This window comes from Ambystoma mexicanum, chromosome 5p (assembly GCF_040938575.1).
Source record: "Ambystoma mexicanum isolate Mex_15411 chromosome 5p, UKY_AmexF1_1, whole genome shotgun sequence".
Lineage (NCBI taxonomy): Eukaryota > Metazoa > Chordata > Amphibia > Caudata > Ambystomatidae > Ambystoma > Ambystoma mexicanum.
In genome coordinates, this window is record NC_090930.1 from 761,227,866 (window position 1) to 761,249,249 (window position 21,384).

The 21,384-nt window shown below is 48.4% G+C and overlaps 1 protein-coding gene across 2 annotated transcripts in view; it reads left to right on the forward strand.

Annotated features, from left to right (window-relative positions):
• Nucleotides 1-19,411, forward strand: part of PDCD6IP (programmed cell death 6 interacting protein) — a 1,152,781-nt gene extending 1,133,370 nt beyond the window's left edge. For both annotated transcript variants that reach the window (XM_069613187.1, XM_069613188.1), the window contains exon 18: nucleotides 18,740-19,411. In XM_069613187.1, coding sequence (XP_069469288.1) covers nucleotides 18,740-18,896 — 157 coding nt within the window. In that variant the 3' untranslated portion in view covers nucleotides 18,897-19,411. The remainder of the gene's footprint in view (nucleotides 1-18,739) is intronic.
• The last annotated feature ends 1,973 nt before the right edge of the window (nucleotides 19,412-21,384 follow it).

A 21,384-nucleotide genomic window follows, 5' to 3' on the forward strand; every position in this document is an offset into this window, starting at 1 on the left:
CTTCATTCCCTATGGCAGGCCCATGCTGTGGCCTGGGAGGCTCTGTGGGTTACTCTGTCGTTATGCGGATGTCCCGGGCCGTGTCTCCTGTTGCTGCGGCTCGGGGGATGTATCCCGCGTGACATGTGCAGCCCCACTTTCCACTCCAAAGGGGGGTGGTGGTCACCTCCTCCACGAGTGCCCCGAGCGTGGCTCCCTCTCCGATGCCCCCACCGCAGGCTCTCTCCCTTCTGTGTCTCCTTCCCCGGCCGGGCCGCCCAGGCCAAGGTCCTCCACCGGGTGGGGGGGGGAAGCACGAATACTTCTATTCTGTGTAGCGTTTGTCGTCCGCCTCTGCCGGAGTTGCGGACCGGTCGCCTCCCCTCACAGGCGCCGAGCGCGGCTTATGCAGACCTCTCTACCGGTGCTGGACAACTCTCCCCAGCCCAGGTCCAGGGTCTGCAGTCTTTGGGACCTTGCAGCAGCCCCTGCTCTTGGCGAGCTCCTAGGGCTTGCTCAACGTCCTCAATAGGCTGTCCGCCTGCAGCGCCTCTTCACGCTGGCTGCCCGCCGTTTCTTCAGTGCAACGGCTCTCCTCTGAGGATCCGGGAGCAAGCACCTGCCATCTTAGTTTCGCAGGTGGCTTCTTTTTGCACCAAATTGCATGCCGACTCCGGCTCCGATTGTTCTCTGCAAGCCCTCCAGATGATCACTGTTTGTTCAGATGCCTGTGTATGTATTTTGGCTGCATTTCCCAGCGGTACCCGCCAGTTTGTTAGTATCTTCGTCAGGATCGGCCTGGAGCTTACAAGTTTACCTCCTACCACATGGCTTCCAAGCCACGACCCCGCTAAGAATTTAATTTGTTTATAAACACTTTGTGTGTGTGTATATAAATTATGTCACATGGAAGGACTGCCCCTAAACTTTTATTGGTCGTTTTTATTTAGGGGCCTGATATGGTATCATACATATTCATATTTGGGTATGTGTAAAGATTGATGACCTCAAATTTCATAAAAGAATGTGGGCACATACAAACAACTATTGTGAGACCATGGTCCAAGTGAGAACTGCTTTTTGATAAGGGAAGGGGATGGATCTGTACATAGCGAGTGGAATAGGCCTGGCTCTGTGTCAAAGGACACGTAGATATTTTGATTGCTGGAAAGGGGTCTTCAAAGGATGATTAAGAAATGTGATGTTTCTCCCTAGGGAGAGACCTTTCCCATTGGGCCAGGGTGGTGCAGCCACAGTACAATAGCCCCCTAGGGGTGGTAAATAGGGGGAGGAGCAGATTGGAGAGGAAACCTCTTATGGGATTAGGGACGACCATTTGCAGAGAACTCTGTATAATCCCACTTTATCTCACACCCCCTCTTTACCAAAGACCAACCCTTCTTTCCCATCTTCAGTTGGGGCCAACATCTGTTGTTCTACAGTAAGAAAACTTAATACCTCGGATCTGACTAGACTATCAGGATACACTATTGGTTTTCCATATAAAGATTACTCAAGTACTGTGAAGAAGATGATACCCATGAAGATGCAGATCACTCTAGATAACCAGAGTGAACGGTCTAGTCTTCCGCAAGATTTGATTGGTCCAGAATAACCCAACATGGAATTGCAGGTGTGCAAATCCCGGTTAGCTGGGACACTGAGAAAGAGCTACCCTCCGAGGAGGAGAGTAGAGAGCAGCTGGCAGCCAACGAGTAGATGCAAGAACTGCACCGGCTAGCCCAGTAGGGAAGGAGAGACGCCACGCACAGAAGACAGAGGTATGCTACTGGTAGTGCAGGAAGAAGGGATGGTGCGAGCAAGTACCCGAATCAACCTGCAGATGTCCCTCGAACTGGAGAGCTGAAACGCAGAGCCGCCCAGAGATGGGCACCAAAGGCAGCAAAGTGACGAACAGCGAAGCCAAGTCTCCAAGTGCTGTCAGAGCCTTGTAGGAGGGCACCATTCCTCAGAAGACGTGAACCAAGAGAAAGGGTATGCAGGCATACCGGGAAGGGCTGAAGGTATGGGGAAGCCGGGGGAGACGTGTGGAAAGCATTTGAGGAGGGCCAGCCGCGTGTAAGTCTGGGACATGCACCTGCATGAGAAACCGAGAACTAGAGGTTCTGGGACCTTATAAGTAACTGAAGAAAGTGAAACAGAATCACAGGCTTGGCAGGAGAGTGAACCAAGCCGTTGTGAACACGTATTGCAAGTCTTGGACCCACACCCATATAAACTACTGTTTCTGAAAACCACAAGAGGTTCTGTGACCCTAAAGAGTGTTGCAACATTTGAAAGGGACACACGTACTTAGCAGGAGAGTAAACCAAGACGTATTTTTGCTGCATTGTATGTCTGGAACTTGCACTCGCATGAGGACTAAAGAGGGTCTGTGACCCTACGAGAAACGAACTGTCCAAAAGTATGTATGTTTGTCAAGAGAATAAATCAACATTTTTTGATACAGCTTTGCGAGTCTGGGACCCTCTCCCATATGAAGGCCTGAGAATACGAGGGTCTGAAAACCTAAGAGTAGAAAAGACTGTCCATTACTGAAAAGGAGAAGATATGCTCCTAATCTGTACCAGTCAGAAGCCAGGGGAAAGGAGCCAAACTCTGGTCACTGGAATATTGCTTAAGAAACAGAGCATGGGCTTTCCTTTGAACACTTGAGACTTTTGGATCTTTGCAGTGGCAAGAACTGTCACTACTAGTTTACTTCGGAGTCCTTGTAGGTTAGTCATTAGTTAATAGTGTTAGGTTCAGAAGTAGGGTTTTGGGACACGATAACAGGCTATTTTCATTTGGACATTCGGACCGTTTTCCTTTTTCTTTGAGGCAGGAAAACCCATCTTTGGTTTTAGGGATAGACCAGGCCTTTCTCCAACCCCTTTATTTTTATGAATACAAGTTTATAAGCAAAACAATGCCACACTTGTGCCGGAGCCTTACGCATGCACCCTCATAGGAGACACCAGGTCTGTGGTGGGTATGTGGTATTTGGTTCCAATAGGCAAGACTCCTTTGACTTGTACATGGTATTCGGCCCAGCCCCATTGCGAGTGCATGTCCCAAGTGAGAACTGTCTATAATCAGGGAGGGGGATGCATTGAGGTTTTATTTAAAAAAGGCATATACAAGAAAATTATGATGAGAAGAAACAGACCTATTATGAAAACCCATAGAATAGGCCCAAAGATGGAAATTCTCATTTGCACATGAAACAAATTGTTAATATACAATTTAAATCTGGTTTGGCAAAGACATTTGTTAATTATGTAATAATTGACAGTGAAAGCTCTTGTAGAGAGAAGTCATTAGGGCTAGTATAAGTACCTTTTTTGCTTCTTTTCATTGTAGTTAGGAAGCTGAAAATAGCGAAAAGGAGTTGTGGAGGCTCGAAATGAAATAGACGGACATGAAGATCAGCAGGAACTATGTCTGATCAGAAAGGGTTTGTTGATGTTGATAGACCAAAGAGAAGTCATGGAATTTCCATGGAGACACGTCACTAGATTGCGCACAGAGGATGTTCGAATGAGACGTGCATTGGCATGGTCATGAGGGGCATAAGCTAAAAGAAGCATCGGCTGATGTCAGCTTGTGGGGCCGTGTATTGTGAATTACTGCTGCCAGGGCACTTGAACTTGGGTCAATTGATCAACGGATAAGATTATCACAAGACGGCGGTTTCTAAGCTGTGCGGTTCGCATGTATAAATATCAGAAAATCAAAGGCAAGATGCATTGGAAAAACAAATGTGATCGATATATGCTCATAAATACATGCCCTATATATTGGGCCAATACAATTCCTGAGAGAAATTCTCCTGTATGTCTTATTTATGTCTGTTTAGAGAATGACCTTTGTCTACATCAGATTATACTACTCACTCCACCACCATGTATATTCATATCAGAAAGCCATTATCTATTGTTAAAAAGCACCCTACTTATCGAATGACTGTCTACAGTATATTCTGTGCAATTTCTGTTAGAAATGACATCCTTACTTTTCTATAAAATGTGTTTGTGTTGGTATCTGTGAAAGAGGTACCAGTGCAAGAACAAAGAATAGAGGTGAAAATGGGCACTGTTGCCTGGTCTTGCTCGCGCTATTGTCCCATGAATGTATTCATGCAATCAATTTGTCAAATGCGTTTTTAGCATTTACAGAAAAGGCCTTTTTCAGATCCATGATATCAAGCTTGTGTGCAAGTGTGTTCTCGTGTTTTCTAACATTATACCATATGACTTCTCTGGGACAAAAGCTGTTCTGGCTTTTGTGAACTAAGTTCGGAATTTATTTCTGCAATCTGATGGCTAGCACCTTGGCAGGAATATTTGTTCCTGGGTTGATTTGGAATATAGGTCACCAATTACAGCATTGTAGATCCTTGCTACCTGGTATATTGATCATCTCTGTTAAGCACATCCCTCAATGCCCCATTTTCTTCTGCCACCTCAAACATTTTTCTTTGCAGAAACATGATCTGCCTTCCATAGACTTTGTTGAATTTCATCGGGAGCTAGCGTGACGATTTTTGGTGACCTTCTGGCCCCCCTGAATTAGTGTCTCCGATCTCTTTATGAAAAACTGGCATCAAGTGATTTATTTCCCCCCTTTTCATTCCTGGTTTGGCAATCATAGTTTCTCCATAATGACGGTCTTGCTGATAGTCTTTGGTTCACTAGTCAATATATAGAGTGGTCCTTTTGGGGGAGAGGTTCCCTGTCGCCAGTTTTCTCTTACCAGTTTCATGCTTTTTGTGGCAAGTACTTTTAAGTCCTATTTTGATTTGGACATCTTATCTAGGTGCACTTTTTAGGGGTCCTATAAATGTTCGTTATTCATCTATTGTATTCTCTAGGTTATCTTGGATCCATAGTGTAAAGACTGGAGGGGGCGGGGGGTCTGTTATTTCTACTCCCTATACAGTTGGGGGTAGAGGCACAGAGCACCACAGCCAAGGTTCTTCAATGGTAGCAATCGATGAGCAACCAAGGCTGAGACTCAAGGGAGGTGATGCAGGCTGGTTCTTATGTACATCCCCAAGCCCCCTCAAAGGAATGTCCAGACACTGTTTAGTGATAAAACAGTGCTTTTAGATAAAATAGGTTTCAGGTAAATATATACACATAAATAACACACTTTGTACTCGGCAACATTATCCTAATAATGGCAATAATATACACACTATGTTGTACCACAATATACTTGGATTCAGTAAAAATGCACCAATTGCTAACAGTTATTAAAATGCATGAGAATTCTAAGCAAGGTGTAACTTCGGATTACTGTAAGAAGGCAGGTTAGATTAGGAACATTGGCAGAATGCTTTCTTTAGCCAATATTTTGTGAGGATTCCCCCCCCCCCCACCCCCTCCAACCCCTCCAACCTGGGAACCTGTGCAACCTGTAAGGAACAATTAAGGTATACTTTATCTTTTATATTACAGCCCAGTCCAAATATGTTCAATAATAGTCTGCTTCTGTTTCTATGGATCCACCTACCCGAAGGTAACTCGAAGGCACAGGAGAACAGGATCCAATACGAATTTAGGACCCATGAATGAATCCTGAGGATGGAAGATGCTCTTCCTCGCCACAGTACCCTGGGTGCCTTGGCAGGCGAAGTAGTGGAGTTTCTTGGCTTTACTCAGCAAGACCCCTTGAGGTTGGACCCCTCTTGGTAGGCGTCATCACTTGGATGTCGGTGTCGAGCAGTAAGGGACCAAGCAGTGTCAGAAAGAAAGCACTTCCGGTCCTTGCGGTGGTCTCCGTTGGTGGGTCTTTACTCCGGCTGTGGATGTCCCACGAAGGTGAAACTTGCTGTGGCCCTTCGACAAGGCCTGGCTGAAGAAAAGAGCCTTAGCCTTGGATGACTTTCAGAGACGACTGGTGCATTGGCGAAAGTAGGTGTTGGGTTTCGGGAGTTCATGGTTTACCGCCTTACGGTTCTTTGGTGCTGCAGCCGTAACACAGACCGCAGGATGGCTTCTAGCGAGCTGGACACGACCACTGGAGTGGACTGTGGACCCTCACCAATTCTGCACATTCGGGATGCCTTCTTTGGATTTTGGTGGCGGGAAACCCACTAGCGGACAAAACCCACTGGCGGACAGAACCCACTGGCGGGCACTGCAGGCAGCTACCCTGGACCTTCTCCAGCATGGACAAGTGGGTAGATGTCATGGCAAGGAAGACTTTTTCCCAGCTCCGGGTGTCAAGCAGCACTATGCCAGGGTACCCCCTCTTATGGACGATACTCAGCAGCTCGGCTTCCAGAGGTCACAAACACTCCTCCCGACCCTGGGTGACATAGATGGAATTCTTGGCTTTAAGATGTTTTGGTACTCTTCTTCTGGACCCCCAAACATCCCTTAGCTGGATGGCAGGCACACAGGACTAGCTTGCAGGACACTTTGGGTGAAGAGCAGTGGTTGCACGATGTTCCCTCATGGCTACGGGAAGAGGACTCCTATCCAGGTCTTCTTTGGTTCAGTCCTTGATTCAGCACAGCAGTTTTTGTATTTTATAAAGAGATGCATCTGCAGACTGCTTCGTCCAACTGGATTCCAGGATGCAAGCTTAAGATGACTTCAGCTTCTGCTTCAAGTTTCTTGTTACAGCTTCTGACAAGGTGTGTTAGGCAGAAACCTGTGCAGTTTCCTTGGGGACCACTGCAAAAGATTTAAGACAACAGGTGTTTGGCAGTAAACCCACTTGGTAGCAGTCTGTACCACACAGATTCACTTGGTAGCTGTGGCTGAGCAGTCAGACTTCTCTCAAGAAGAGTTAGGCAGTATATAGAGTATACACAATAGGTACAGAGACACAGTAGCACAAGCAAACACTGACCAGAGCTTTGGTGTAAAAGTATATCATTATTTATTTAAAGACACACTTGTAATTTACACTAGCAAAAAAGAGGTGAGTAAATTCAGCACACAGTCACTATCATATCTATACAACCCTAGTTACTTTAGACAAGTCTTAGTGAGAAACACCACTTATTTTCAGACAGAGGTGAGCGCTTAACATAAGTGGCACTCTAATAAGTTATAAAAAAGGGAGGGAAAAAGGCAGAGTTATGGAAGCACACATGTTTCAATACTTTAACAAGAACTACAGTAAGGCAGGATAGGCAGAGTTCTACTGGAGAGCAAGGAAGTCAATTGCAAGGCCCACTCTTGGAGAGAGCAAGCAGAAGGGGTCCAGGTTCACACAGTGGGGTTATGCCCAAAGAGTCTTGTAGATAGTTCGCACAAGAAGGATGAAATTAAAGTCTGGAAAAGTTAGCTCGGTTGTCCCAGGCTAGCCCAGGTTAGAAAGTTGAGGCTTTACTGTCACCCCGAACGATCTGTCGCAAGGGAAGCCAGGCGGGACACAGTACCTTAAGTGTGAAGGAAGCTCCAGCGGGGGCAGTTGTTCCTGGCAGCGGGTGTAAGTCGGTGTTTCGTCCAGAAGGAGAGGTCTCGCCGTGGAGGAAAGATGAAGGTAGTTGCACTGCCAGGGAAGAAACCAGCCGCAGAGTTCTTCGGTTAAAAGGTACTACCCTTCTCTTTGTGGTAGTGGTAAACCGTGGTATTCTGGTTGCTGGGGTGCTTGGCACGGGCAAGGCGGCCACGAGATGCTCCAGGAAGGTGAAAAGAAGGCAAAACTGGTTATCCCCACCAGTCAAAGGAAGAAGACTCTCCGGACTAGAGATCTCCTCTGTCGTCGGGAAAAGTGGTGAGACGGTTCAGCAGGGCTCCACCGGTGGTGTCGTCGTTGCAGGTCGGCTCAGCTTCTCCCTCCTCGGATTCTTCGGTCCTGTGGCGACTTCTGAAGTTCCAGTCCCCAAAGCCCTGCTTTTATGCAGCAAACCCCCATTCATTCAGCCTAGCCGTCAATCAAACATGCAAGTGGTGAGCCGGCCGGCTCACCACTTGGGCCAATCGCACAAGAGTGTGACTTGAGTTACCAAGGTAACTCAATCCAGGGTGCCTAAACCCCCTCCCACACCTCCTGTGGTACCCAGACAGACTTTTGGAGGCTTCTGTGGAGAAGCCCGCCAAAAAGTGGAACAAAGGACTCGACTTGGGTTGGAGTCACAGAAGAGAACACAAACGCCATTTTAGAATCGAGTTCTGGCAAAAAAAATACCAACCGGTGAATTAATATTAAATAAATAAACCAGCGGTATGTTGGAGGCTATAGGAATTAAATAATTAAAGTTGGTAGCCTCGAACAATGGGAAAATCCCATAGAGATATATTCGCGGTCGAATATAAAAGTAGTATCCACTGCCACCAGCCAAAACTCGATCAGGGGGGACGGAGACTTGCCCCCTCGAACAACAGACCCTGGGGCAATTGAATTTCCCCAACCAGTGCTGTCATGAGCACTACTCCCGAGGAGCCAGGACTGGCCCAGCGCCCCCGGAAGCAGACCCTTCTTCCACATCTCCGGACCCAGCAGACCCCTACACGGGCCCTTTGGACCGTGTCCTGGCGCCTTTGGCGCCAGGCTCATAAAGGACTTCAGTCCCGGCGCCATAGGCGCCGGGCTCATATTGATAAACTGTGTAATAATGCTTGGGTGGACTTACCTGAGGCAGACCATGCTGCATACTTACCCAGAACAATCCAGTCTGGCTGAAGTCCCCAGCCATCAGGGCTGGGAGGAACTATTTCCTCTATTCAGGAACTCTTTTCTTACCTGGGTGGGGCCGGTGGAAGAACACACACCTGAAACACTTCTCTGCTATTTAAACCACGCCCGATGGAATACATGTGCTTCGCGTTATTCTGCATCAGCAGCAGGACGCTCACCGAGTCGGCTCCTGCATCCTGGCTCCTGACACGCCCGCCAGCACCCGGAACACCTACAGACAGACAAGAAAAGAGAAGGCGAGCATTATAAATTATACTTACCGGAATCCAGCCTCAGCAATCCTACCTCCGACGATCCTGCAAAGGAAAGGTACAAGATTAGCAGCGCTCTCAAATGCTCGCAGCCGCGCCGCCTTGCCTTACCCATCCGTGGCCTCACCGAACTCCACCGCGGCCACGACGCCGGCAGCATCTCGGCACCTGAAAAACAGAAAAAGACAGTCATTAGAGGTGCCCGCTCTAAAGCGGCCACATTTCTTCCACTTACTTACGTGCCTCATCACGCGCGACAGCTGCTGTGTTGCCGGCAGCATCTCGGCACCTGTAAGCAGAAAAAGACAATCATTAGAAGTAAGCAGTCACTTTTCTTTCACTTACCTTCCTCGACCGCGGCTACGACGCCAGCTACATCCCAGCACCTGCATAAGAGAAATACATGGTGAGCACTAGTAAGCACGGAGAACAAATACTCACCAAGAGACTTACCTGCTTTAGGTTTCTGGGCCCCGGCTCCTGTGGAGAAAAGACACTCATACTTACGGCTACCGCAGGAGAGACGAAAGGACACATTGTCTGCAACTATTTCCCATCCAGTGACGTAACTGGATTCTACGCACCCCTGCACCTGAAGCAGGATGGAGAGCTCATCTTTACAATACCTAAGGTGAGAGCTCGCAGAAACCAAGTTGGGGGGGGTCAAGAAGAGTGAGAAACGGGAGATTGGTGGGAACACATATCCACCCCAGCTGGTAATCGATCCCTTTTCTTCAACCTGCAGAAAACCTACTCTACAAGCCAGGCAATCCAAATTCGGAGGCCCCGTCCAGAGCATCTTCCGGGCCCTGCGCCTCACGATAGAAGAAACGGTAGCAGTCCAGTTCGGGTCAGCGTCTCTGTGGGAATCAGGTGAGCGTTACAAGTACGTCCACAATATGATGGTTTGTACTGGTTTCTGTTCATAATTTGGGACTAGTAAAGCCAATGGTGACTTTACATGCCCTGGGAGACAGCAGTCAGTCCCAGGATATGGAGTCTATGTTTGGGGGTCGCTACGAAATCCCTGGGTTACGGCACGGAGGGTGCTGTGTAAGCCACATCAAAAACACATGAAACCCTATGGAGTAAAAGACCCCATAGCCCATAAAACACATGGAAAGCCAAAGGAACACCTCAAATCATGCCTAAGAGTGGGAGTAAAAGAGTCTCACTCTTAGCAGGAGAAAATAATAAACCCCCAAAAATCCAGCAAAGCTGCTGCAGGGGTTGAGGGGGACTAACTATGTTTGGGAAATTAGCCTTTACAGAGAATTCTCCCTAACAAGGTGTGTGTGATATCCCCTGTTATACAAAACACTCCATATTCACTCAGCCTGAGCCAAGCTCACCCAGCCAATCGGACACAAGTGCCTTTATGCAAGTGGGACCCAACTGAGTTCACAGGCATACAGGCCGTCCACCCAAAACCAGACACCAACAGCACAGGATGTGGATTGGGGTGGGGGGTACTCCCCAGCCTTTAAGAGCACTGCACTGCATTAATTCCAGTTTGTCAGGGTTTGCTAAGGCATTGTCACTCAACCAAAACCAGCCACCCACAGCACAGAATGTATATTGACTACTCACACTATTCATGCAGGCTCCACCCCAATGTGCAATTTTTTTTTTTGTTTAATTGAGGCTGGGGTAAGGGTATACACTTGAGGTAGGGGGAAGTGGGTGGGGATTGTGCCACTCCCCCACCCCCCACCATAACACAATGCAAAACCCCAAAAGCAATTTCATTTTTTTTAAACCTTCGTTATTTTATTTTTCCGGTTATTTCACAGACATCCGGTTCTTCCAACTAACAGCCATTTGGGGGAAGGGAACAGAGCCAGGGCTTTTCAGGACTTTTAGAAACAAAGGGGAAAGGCAGTGGCCATCTTGCCTTTGTGTAGGAATCCATTGATTCCTATTGCAGGACCTGGATATCCCAAAAATGAAGGGTACTCTGAGCCACCGTCATGTCAGCATGCCACCAGCCCAAACCCTGCTTGGCGGGCAACACACATATACCCAGAACATACATTAGGTGGTAGAAGCATGCATCCTTACCCAAAAGCATTTCCAGCATCACGCATAGTTTTTTTTGTGGTAGCCATCTCGAGCATGGCCAACCCACCCTCAAATTAGCTTTGCATGCTTCCCACGTGCCTATGTTTGAGTTTACTAAATCCTTATTTTTTGGCATTCAATCACCATTTTGTGATTTAGTCTGACTACCATTTGCCTTCTCAGCGTCAGCTGGGGAAAAGACGTTTCTTGCAACAGTACTCTTGTAGTCTACTTTGTGGCTAGGAACTATACTATTGTAGCATCCTCAGTAACTTCTTGAAATTCAAACCTAAAAAGCACTCCATCTGGTGAGAAAGAGCAAAAGCATGTTTTATGATTTTTAAGCTGAGGTGGTCTCCATGTTGTTGAGTAAATGACAGGAGAGCGGGTACATGAAGAAAAGGCATCCAATATGAAAATATACTTGAGGCGTGTTCAGTGGATGACTAAAGACTCTCCCCAGTTAATATTTCTCAGACAGGGGACTCCAAGATGGCCGCGTAGGGAGGTGGAAGTCGTGCCCCAAGCTCCCGACCTGCCAGCAGTATTTCTCCTGCCCGCCCCACTCACAGCCCTCCCCGGCATTCTGGGCAGGCAGTGGGGGCTCAGAGCAGCAGCGAAGGGACGCATACCCCGAAGTAGCCACCCCGGTGAGAGGACAGAGACAAGCTGCAGGCGGCAGCCCAGCGGCCGCGGTTGAGGCCTCGCCCGGCGGCTGTAGGAGGTGGAGGGATCCACCGGAGCCCGGAGTGAGGACGAGCTCCGCGGCGGGTCCGACGAGTAGCTGACAGTCCCCCTCAGGGCCCCGACAGGACGGCCCCTGCCTAACTCCCGGCTGATAGCGGGGACGCAGTCTGCAGCAAAGGTACAGAGGCGGCCAGGGGGTCGGGGGGAGGCGTGCCATTTTGGGAACAGCCCGTGGGGGACGCAGTGAGGAACGACCCGCCCCTGGAACACCTGAGAATGGCGCACAGGGGAGACCACGGGGGGGTGGGAGAAGCGCCCCCCCCCTCTTGAGTGTCCCCAGATTTCGGCAGCGGCCCCTGGAGGCTGGGGGAGCCAAGAGTAGAAGCAAGGACACGCAGGCCCCTGGGGAATGCCCTTGCTGAGAGCACTGGGGCCCGGCTGGAGCGCTGGAGTCCGGCACCGAGATCATCCACATTCTGCAGTGGCATCTCCCCCTGGAGAAGCACCGGAGGAGAACCGGAGACCCGCGGTACTGACCACACCTGAGGCCTGGGGGGCCCCGCTGGTGCTTGGGATAGGGCCTCGGTGTCCCAGAGTTGTGTTAGATACTTCTGGCCAGAACAGTGATCTCCAGAAACAAGGGGAAAGAGAACCCACCGCAGGGAAAGGGCCCCAGGAAACCAACGGATGGCCCCCTCACGAAATTCTGGCTAAAAGATCCGGAGGTGACACCAGCCCAGGAAATGGCCAAATCCACAGATGATGATGTGACTCTGGTCTCCCACGAGGACCGAGACAGGCTGGTCTCTCAGGCTATGTTATCGTAGTTCATGGGAGAGTTGGTGGAGAAGATCAGAGCTGCGGGTCAGTTACAGATGGACAAGCTCTGTGAAGACCTGGCGGAAGGCCTTAGGGAAATAAAAAGAGACATTAATAAAATTGAAGAGAGGGTGGACGTTAATGAGCGCGCCATCCAAGAACTGACTGAGGATGCAAGGAAAGTGGACAATCTCCTAGAAACTCTGGCGACAGCCGCTCGGAACCTGGAGTTACAAGCCGAGGAACTGGAAAACGGTTCTAGGAGGGCGAATATTAGGGCCAAATCCCTCCCAGAGGACATCTCGGACCAGGAGTTGTCCCCAACTTTGAAGGAGATTTTTGTCGATCTGCTAGACTCCGGTTCAGACATGCAATTTGACAGTCCATCGGGTGGGTCCACGAAATCTGGAGCCAGGTTCCCGTCCAAGGGATGTGCTAGTGGCATTCCATGATTATGCGGTAAAAAAGATTCTGGAAAAGGCGAGAAGGGCCACGCGCATCACCTACAATGGTCATGAAATCTCACTTTACCAAGACCTGGCGCGGATTACGCTAGTTAAAAGACGAATGGGCCTGGTCCTGTCCTTTCTACGCTCGCAGCAAATTCGGTACAGATGGGCCCACCCGTTTGGTCTGTCCTTTACTTGGCAAGGATCCCATCATAAAATAATGACCTGTGACCAGGGCCTGGCCTTGCTTGGTCTGGAGGAGCAGATACCGACCCCCTGGGGGGGGGGGGGGCGGAAGCACAGTCTGCGGGCGTAGACCATGGGAATGGTCCACCACTAAACCCAAGAGAGGAAAGAAAAAAGACTTGGGCCAGGATCCCAGGAGGGTCACTAACATTGGATCAGCGAATGGTCCTTCGGGTGCGGCAAGTGCCCCGACGGTCACATAGGTTCCCGAAAAGTTATGCGAGGCAGCAATTTTGAGTCCGGGGAGGGCGTCAGCTAAAGCTTTTCTGTAAGTGTTGGTGGGCAGCATACTTGAGTTGTTTTGGGCAGCAGGGAGGGGGGAGGGGTGGGGCCTTGGAATGGGATTGGGATATCCTGCGTGGGTTCTTTCCGGGTTTGTTATTGAGTCCGGCTCTCGTGGAGAAGTCATGGGGGGGGGGGGCTAGGTGCCAGCTGGACTCGCCTGGTTGGGGGGGGTTGGGAGAGGGGAGGGAAGGGCTTGGATCCAGGGGTCTGATTCTGGAAGCCCATCTTGCGCCCCAGGGTGGAAGGGCCGATTTCAAGTGGTAAACAGTGGTGGTCTCTGGGGGCCCGAGCGGGGCAGCAAGGTCCCTACAAACCTACCATATGTCTAGCGCTGAGTCTCTGAAATGCCTTTCACTAAATGTGAATGGCCTCAACTCCCAGGTTAAGAGGATGAAGGTGGAGAGATTCCTTAGATGCGAACAACCCCACGTGGTGGCTCTTCAGGAGACCCATGTGAATACTAGGGACACACATAGGGTTACATTTCAGGGTTATTCGCTTTTAATTCAGGCCACACAATCTAGCAAGAAGGGGGAGTCTTAATTGCCCTGAGGGATGGGCTTGATCTCACCATCAGCGACATGCAAAAAGACAATCATGGAAGGCACCTAGCGCTGATACTCGAGGGAAAGGTGGAGACCTTCACGATAGTAACCCTATATGCCCCCAACCAAGCTCAGGACGCCTTCATACAAAATATACTCTCCCGCCTAGGGAAATCTGCCAAGGCTAATATTCTCCTGTTGGGCGATTTTAATTTAGCATGGGATCCTTCCAAAGACAGGATCTCCAACTCATTAGAGGCACAGGGGGGACCATCGGGGGACCTGGTACAGAAAATACATGAATTGGCCCTGGTGGACGCCTGGCGGAAACTCAATGGGGATGCAGTGGGTTTCACTTTCTACTCGCATGCGCACAGGTCACATTCTAGGATAGACTGTCTGGTTATCAAAACCATTGGTGGGAAGAGCTGTGGCACTCGAGACAGGGGCGATTGCCCTCGGAGATCATGCTCCACTCGCCCTCAAGCTGTCTACTCCGAAGGGCTCCCCGGGTATATGCAAATGTAGGTATCCAGCCTCGCTGTTTAGGGATCCTATCCTGGTTAAGGAGGTAGAGGAGCAGGTAGCAGAGTATACCAGTCATAATAAATGGGAGGATACAACCCCTCAAATTTGGTGGGACACCCTTAAAGCTACAATTAAAGGTAAGATTATAGCCATAAAAGCCAGAAGGGAACGGGAGCGGAGACTGGAGGAGCAACAACTAGAACTCCGACTCAAAGAGGTGATGTCTTGTATGGGTGATAGGCCGTCGGCAGCCATTAAACGGGAATGTAGAGCAGTAAGAGGTCAGCTAAATCTAATACAGACCAGGGCTGCCGAGCATAACCTCCTCAAGCTGCAACAAAAGTTCTATATTAAGGGCAACAAGGCCGACCGATTGTTGGCCAGAAAGCTACGGAAGGAATAGGGAGATAAAACTATCTTAAAAATAAAATGGGAGGGAGGAGGCCTTCTTACTAGGAACCCAGATATTGAGGTAAATTCTACACGGCCCTCTAAAGGTCAGATGATCCAAAAAGCGCAGATCAGGAAGCCTACCTCTGCTTAGCTGGGTGTCGTCAGATCTCGCAGGACGATAGGGATGCGCTGGAGGTTGAGATCACCATGGACGAAGTTTATAGAGTGATTAACAACCTGCCGTCCAGTAAAGCCCAAGGACCTGATGGGTTTGTGTCAGAATTTTACAAAACACATCAAGAGGTTTTAATCCCTATCCTTACTAAATTGTTTAATTGTATTTGGACCACAGGACATCTCCCCAATTCTATGAATGAAGCCAAGGTCATTATTATCAATAAAAAGGGCAAAGATCCGACTGACTGCGCATCCTACCGTCCAATCGCGTTAATAAATGTTGATACCAAAATTCATACCAAGATCCTGACCAACCGCCTCGAAGCAATCCTCCCCAAACTAATTCAATGGGATCAGGCGGGTTTTATTAGGGGCAGGCAAACTTCAGATAATGTTAGGCGATTAGCTCATTTAGTGAAAAAGGCACAGAAAAAGAACATTCCGGCCCTTCTTTTGGCGATCGATGCCGAGAAGGCTTTCGATCGCGTGGAGTGGGGGTTCCTGTTCGCGGCTATGGGTAGAATGGGATTCGGCCCGGGCTTCTTGGCGCGGGTAAAAGCAAATTACCGAAATCCAGTAATATGCTTAGCAATAAATGGCCAAATTTCACAGCTGGTATGCATAGAAAGGGGTACTAAGCAGGGCTGCCCGTTGTTGCTCCTCCTCTACGCCCTCCACCCGGAACTGTTTTTGGAAACGGTGAGATCGGCTGTAGACATAGAGGGAGTCCCATTTGGAGGACAGATCCATAAGATCGCAGCTTTTGCCGATGACATGATTTTCGCTTTGACCCACCCGATCTCCTTGCTGGCAGTGACGAGAGAACTGGATAGGTTCGGCCAAGTGGCAGGGCTAAACATTAATACTCATAAATCTGAAGCTCTTCCTCTCACCCTGCTGCCCAGTGCGGTCCAAGATTTCAAGAAAGCTTACAGCTTTAGATGGGTGGACAACTCGCTAAAGTACCTTGGCATCCATCTGACCAAGACCCTCAGGGACTTGTACACCGCAAATTACCCCCCGCTCCTTCAGAAGGTGAAATCGAAACTGGTGGATTGGGGCCCCCTAGGGATCTTGTGGTTGGGCAGAATCAACGCCCTGAAGATGGCGATCCTCCCCCTCTTTTTGTACCATTTCTCTGCCCTCCCTGCCCGTATCCCGACGTCCTTCTTTAGAGCCCTTCAGAAAATAACAATCTGCTTCATCTGGAAGCGAGGGCAGCCGAGGGTGGCGTTCTCCCTTATGAAAGCTCTGGCGTCCCGAGGGGGTGTTGGGGAACCGGACTTTAGGGTATACTACCTGGCGGCTCAGGGTCATAAGAGATTGGCAGAGGGATGTAAGAGAGAAGATGTGGAGGTCCATGGATAGGGCGGTGGTGGGAGGGGATTTGGAAGGGGTTCTGTGGATGCCGAGGCAGGACAGGCCGCCCAGAATGTACTGTAGCGATATCACGTCCACCGCAGTGGACGCCTGGGACAAAGTTGTTAAAAGGGCCCATATCACTACTTTCCCCTCCCGTATACGCCCATACATGGCAATCCGCAATTCACTCCAGCGGTCGCAGGTAACCCGTCATTTGACACCTGGTTTCAGGGGGTCTGCCGGATGATCCGGGATATGTTGACTGATGGGGAGGTGAAACAATTTGAGCAGTGCAAGAAGCACTTTGGTTTGGGGGAGTTACAGAGGTATTCGTATCTCCAGATCAGGCACTGGATCTCCCATCCGTTGCTTACTCAAGCGGGCACAAGGCCCCTCACTCAGTTTGAAAAGTATCTAGAGACACACACATACAGGAGACAAAGGGGTGGTGTTGTCCATATATAAACTCATAAAGCGAGGTGAACACTTGAAGTCCAGGACATATATGCTCAAATGGGCGCAGGATCTAGGAGGGGACCTGGAGGAACAGGAGTGGGGTCAGCTGTGGTCGCAGATCCCAAAACTTACAAGATCATCCAGCTTCGGGAGATCTGGCTGAAGCTAATGTTGAGGTGGCACCTGACCCCACTCAGACTAAATAAAATGTCCCCTGCTATAATCGGGGACCTGCTGGAGGGAATGTGGCGTATTGGGATCCTGGGGTCATATGTGGTGGGAGTCCCCAAAAATTGATCACTTTTGGTCACATGTTCAGCATGCCGTCACCCAGGTGCTGGACTTAGAGATCGGGTCTAATAGAGGGAGGGACTTATTGGGTCTTAATGGCATGCTCTCATCTCTATCAACTAGAGCGGACCGCAAACTTTGCGTTAATGATGCTGGCGGCGGCATTGGTTCTGGCCCGGAAGTGGAAATCGAAAGACCCTCCACAGGAATGCGAATGGGTGGCGAAGCTGTGGTCGCTGGTGGCCTTGGAATGGCTCACATATACGATTCAGGGGCTCCACACGGAGTTCGTGTCAGACTGGTCCAACTTGTCATATCTAAAGGCGGGAGCCTGCCGGGCCTGGTGTCTCAAGGCTATGGAACTACTGGGAATAATTCGCCCTCAGGACGAATCAGACCTGTAATCTCTTGAGGCACAGCGCGTTAATCCATTGGCAAACCATTTGTGATAAAGGTTCAATTACTGGCCCGGGCAACCGGAGTGATCTAACATGCATTTTAATTTTATTTCAATGTTGAAGCTGGGCGGCCAGGCGGACTCTTGGATCTGAGGGGTGAAGGAGAGGAGAGGGGGGGGGTAACGGTTGGGGGAAAGAGGTTTTTTGTGTTCTAGATGTATTTGTTCTATTGAAAACTGTTAATAAAAATGTATAGGAAAATATTTCTCAGACAGCTGTTTTGATCACTCATCTTGTGGTTTGAAAACATTGTGCTCTAGAGGGTGCTCTACACATGGCGACTCTGGTTATCACAGGTTCTAGTTTGTTGCGTTACATGCATCTGGAAGATGGTGTTGTACATAAAATGTAAATCAAGTTTGCATTATATATAGCTCTTGCATGTACAGGCTCCCGCTTAAATCTTGGTAGGTGATGTAGAAGTTTTTCCGGCAGGCAGGGTGACCCCTAAACTCAGTACTGGTGGTAGCCTCTCGCATAGTTCCCTGAGATAATCCTGTGCTTTCTCAGTTGGCATGCAGTGCTTGTGCCACAACCCAGGAAAAAGGTGTGAGTTATTCAGCCAGTTCCAGGCAAGGGGGAGACGAGGACTCCCAATGCTTAAGATGGCATGGGCAATTCAATTGTCGGGGTCCTCGCTCTACTGCATGTTTACACACGGGCCTGGGGAATGCTGTGGATGATGGTCAGTTGCATGCCAGTTCTTTAGAGCCTTTCATATTCTAATTGTCTCACACCTAGATACCCACAAACAAGTTTGCCTTATGCAATGGAATTGAGTGGGCTTTTATTTGCTGCAGCACATGTTCTTGCCTGCTCTTTGTAAAAGCGCATTCTGCTTATTGGGGATTATGGTGCCTAAGGGATGGAGTAGTTGAGCCAAAATGACTAACTTGTTTGAATGGTTCTCCTGCTAATGAAAATGTTTTTCTCCTCATTTCCAATACTTCCTTGAGAGCCAAGTTCTAAAAGGTATACCATTACTGCCACAGCTGTATGCCTGAATGCATTCTATATATATATATATATGGTGTATTATCTTTTAAAACAAAAGTGGATAAAACTAAAATTCTGTTTTTTTTTCCCTTCAGGTATTATGGAATGCCAATGCCAGTTGGTTATAATCCATACATGTATGGTCAGCAAACATTACCGTTTATGTACCAGGCACCTGGACAGGCACCATATCCTGGTCCTCAGCAACCTGGATATCCTTACCCACAGCAAAACTACTATCCTCAGCAGTAGCATGTCTATGAATATCTTTGGCTTGTTCAAAAAACTCATCGCAATAAGCAAACTAAAACTTTAGCCCAAGTTATTGTATTTTAATGTACTGAATGCAGACTCTTGTTTCTTTCGTTTAAATTTTGTTAAATGCTCAAAGTTGTACATCAATTCCGTTCCTATTTGCACTAAAATATACTGCAATATTACTATTGCACAAGTTCAAACACTAGGCATAATTGGGTCAATGGAATTTGAAACTGTAATGAAAAATCCATACACCTTTAATCCTTGTCAAACTTTTTGTTTAAAAATAGTGTGTTTTTTATACCAAGAATGGAGCGATTTGATACCAATATCACCTGAACTTAATTGGATTTATTTTTGGTTTTTGAGGGTTGTAGGGGAGAATCCTTTTTTCTACACATTTTTTTCTCTTTTTGTTCAAGATTAAGTACCAACTAAATCATTTTGCATATTAATCCCAAAAGAAATAAATCGTATAGTAACTTAAATAAAATGACAAAACTGTTTAAGTACTTCAACTCTTTATTTATACAACTGTAAAGTTTGTATTGCTATGCTTGCTGTCTCCCAGTTCCTTTATTTAAGTAGAAATGCTATAGATCAATGCCATCCATATTATTTGTTTTCCTTGTTTCTTGTCCAAACCACCAATGCATGTAGCAATTGCATTTTCTAACTGTTCAACGGAAAACAAATTAATTTTCTTAAATTTAATTTGTTTGAAAGGAATGTCTTTGAACAAGTTGATTTGCCTGCAGGTAATCAAGTGAAATGGTGTGCTCTATAAAAGTAAAGCAAATTTGTCTGCCTAATTGAAATGGTTCATTGCATTAAAGTAAATCAAAGATAGTTAGAACCACAATTACGTCTAATGTATTCCTTCCTCACAGATCTTCCTTATCTTAAATAGATCTTCTCCCAGCTGTCAAACGTTATCAGCCACCAGGGGGGCACAGTGTGATTGCCTATCAAATCTGGTCTGTTGGCCACCCATGATGCTGGACATGTCGGTTTGGATATATATATTTTTCAGTCTTGTGGAATCTGCTTAGGTCACATGCTATGCATAGGCCGACATCTAGTGGAAGCTGCAGAGTATTAGTTGTTTTCAAAACTCTAAAAGGGACGTCGACAGGGCGTGCTAGTAATACTACCCCTACTGTGACGTCCACTGTACCCATGGTGCTTCACGCATCGAGGTCCCTCGGATTTTATTTTTCCGCCATCATGGTCGGACGCTGAAAGCGGAGTTCCTGCTGGCATATCGCCATTTTATTAACACTAATTGGAGCTAGTTACTCTTACTGTCCTTGTTAGCCGTTTCCCTACAATCTGTCCCCTGGGCAATCTACGGCGACGGCTTCGACTCCTACCTTTTGCCTACTTCAGACCTCGCCTCGACAAACTTTCCAGGCAGCCTTGGAAGGCCGCTTCGGGCCACACAGTAGGCAGAGTGTGGGGGGGTTACATTTCTTGGTTCCCTAAGAGAATGCATTTTTCCCCCTTCTTCCCATGTTACTCGCCAAGCTGCCTTTCCCACGCAAAATGGAAAATACACCATTAAAATGTTGTCCTCCTTGCAATCGAAAATTTCCCTGGAAGGACTCCCACCGGGTCTGCAACCTTTGTCTTCCAAGGGACCATAACGAGGGCCACTGCAAATCATGCAAGCTCTTAAAGGCCAAGACCTTAAAGTACAGAAAAAAAGCACTGGGCCCACCACGCCATGTAGGCAGCATCAGCATTCTGGCTCTGTGTCCAAAACTACCAAATCCACGCACGCCGACGACCGAGTGTCGAAAGACACATCGACGGCCCTTGTGGTTGGTGATAACCGTCAGTCGAAAAACACGTCTAAAGCCCCTACGAAATCCCGAGACTTCAAACATGTCTGAACCCATTACAAAACATGTACCAGACATCCTACTTAAAGGTCGGACTTCCAAACATCACAAGTCCAAGGACCACCAGTCTAAGCAAAAGGGGACTACGACCCAGGGGGGAGGGAATCATTTCAAGGGCCATGAGGCACAAGACACCCTGCACCTGAGCCAACTCCCACTCCTCCTACTACAGCTGTTGTTCCACCACCTGCTGTCCCAAGTTCTTCCTATTGGTCTGCTGAGGAAATAGATAGTCATGAGATGCATGTCCTCATTGGCCAACTTCTTCGACAGCCACCAGAGGTTTTAGAGAATCTCCAGAGCACGCCACCAGCTTGTGGGGCTGCACTTATTCAACCCCCTGCCAAGAGGGCTCATACAGACACCTTACAGGCAGACTCCCCTCTGCAGGACCTTCAGCTTTATGACTCCACTCAGAGCTTCCAGGACCCATACATGATACTGAGGACCAAGGGGACGTGGGAGAGGGTGACCATTTTTATGACGACGATGAGGAAGTTTACATCGTGCAGTCGCAGGATATATAGACCCACCAGTGGCCGACAGCCAAATCCAGTATAATATGATCCTAAGGGCAG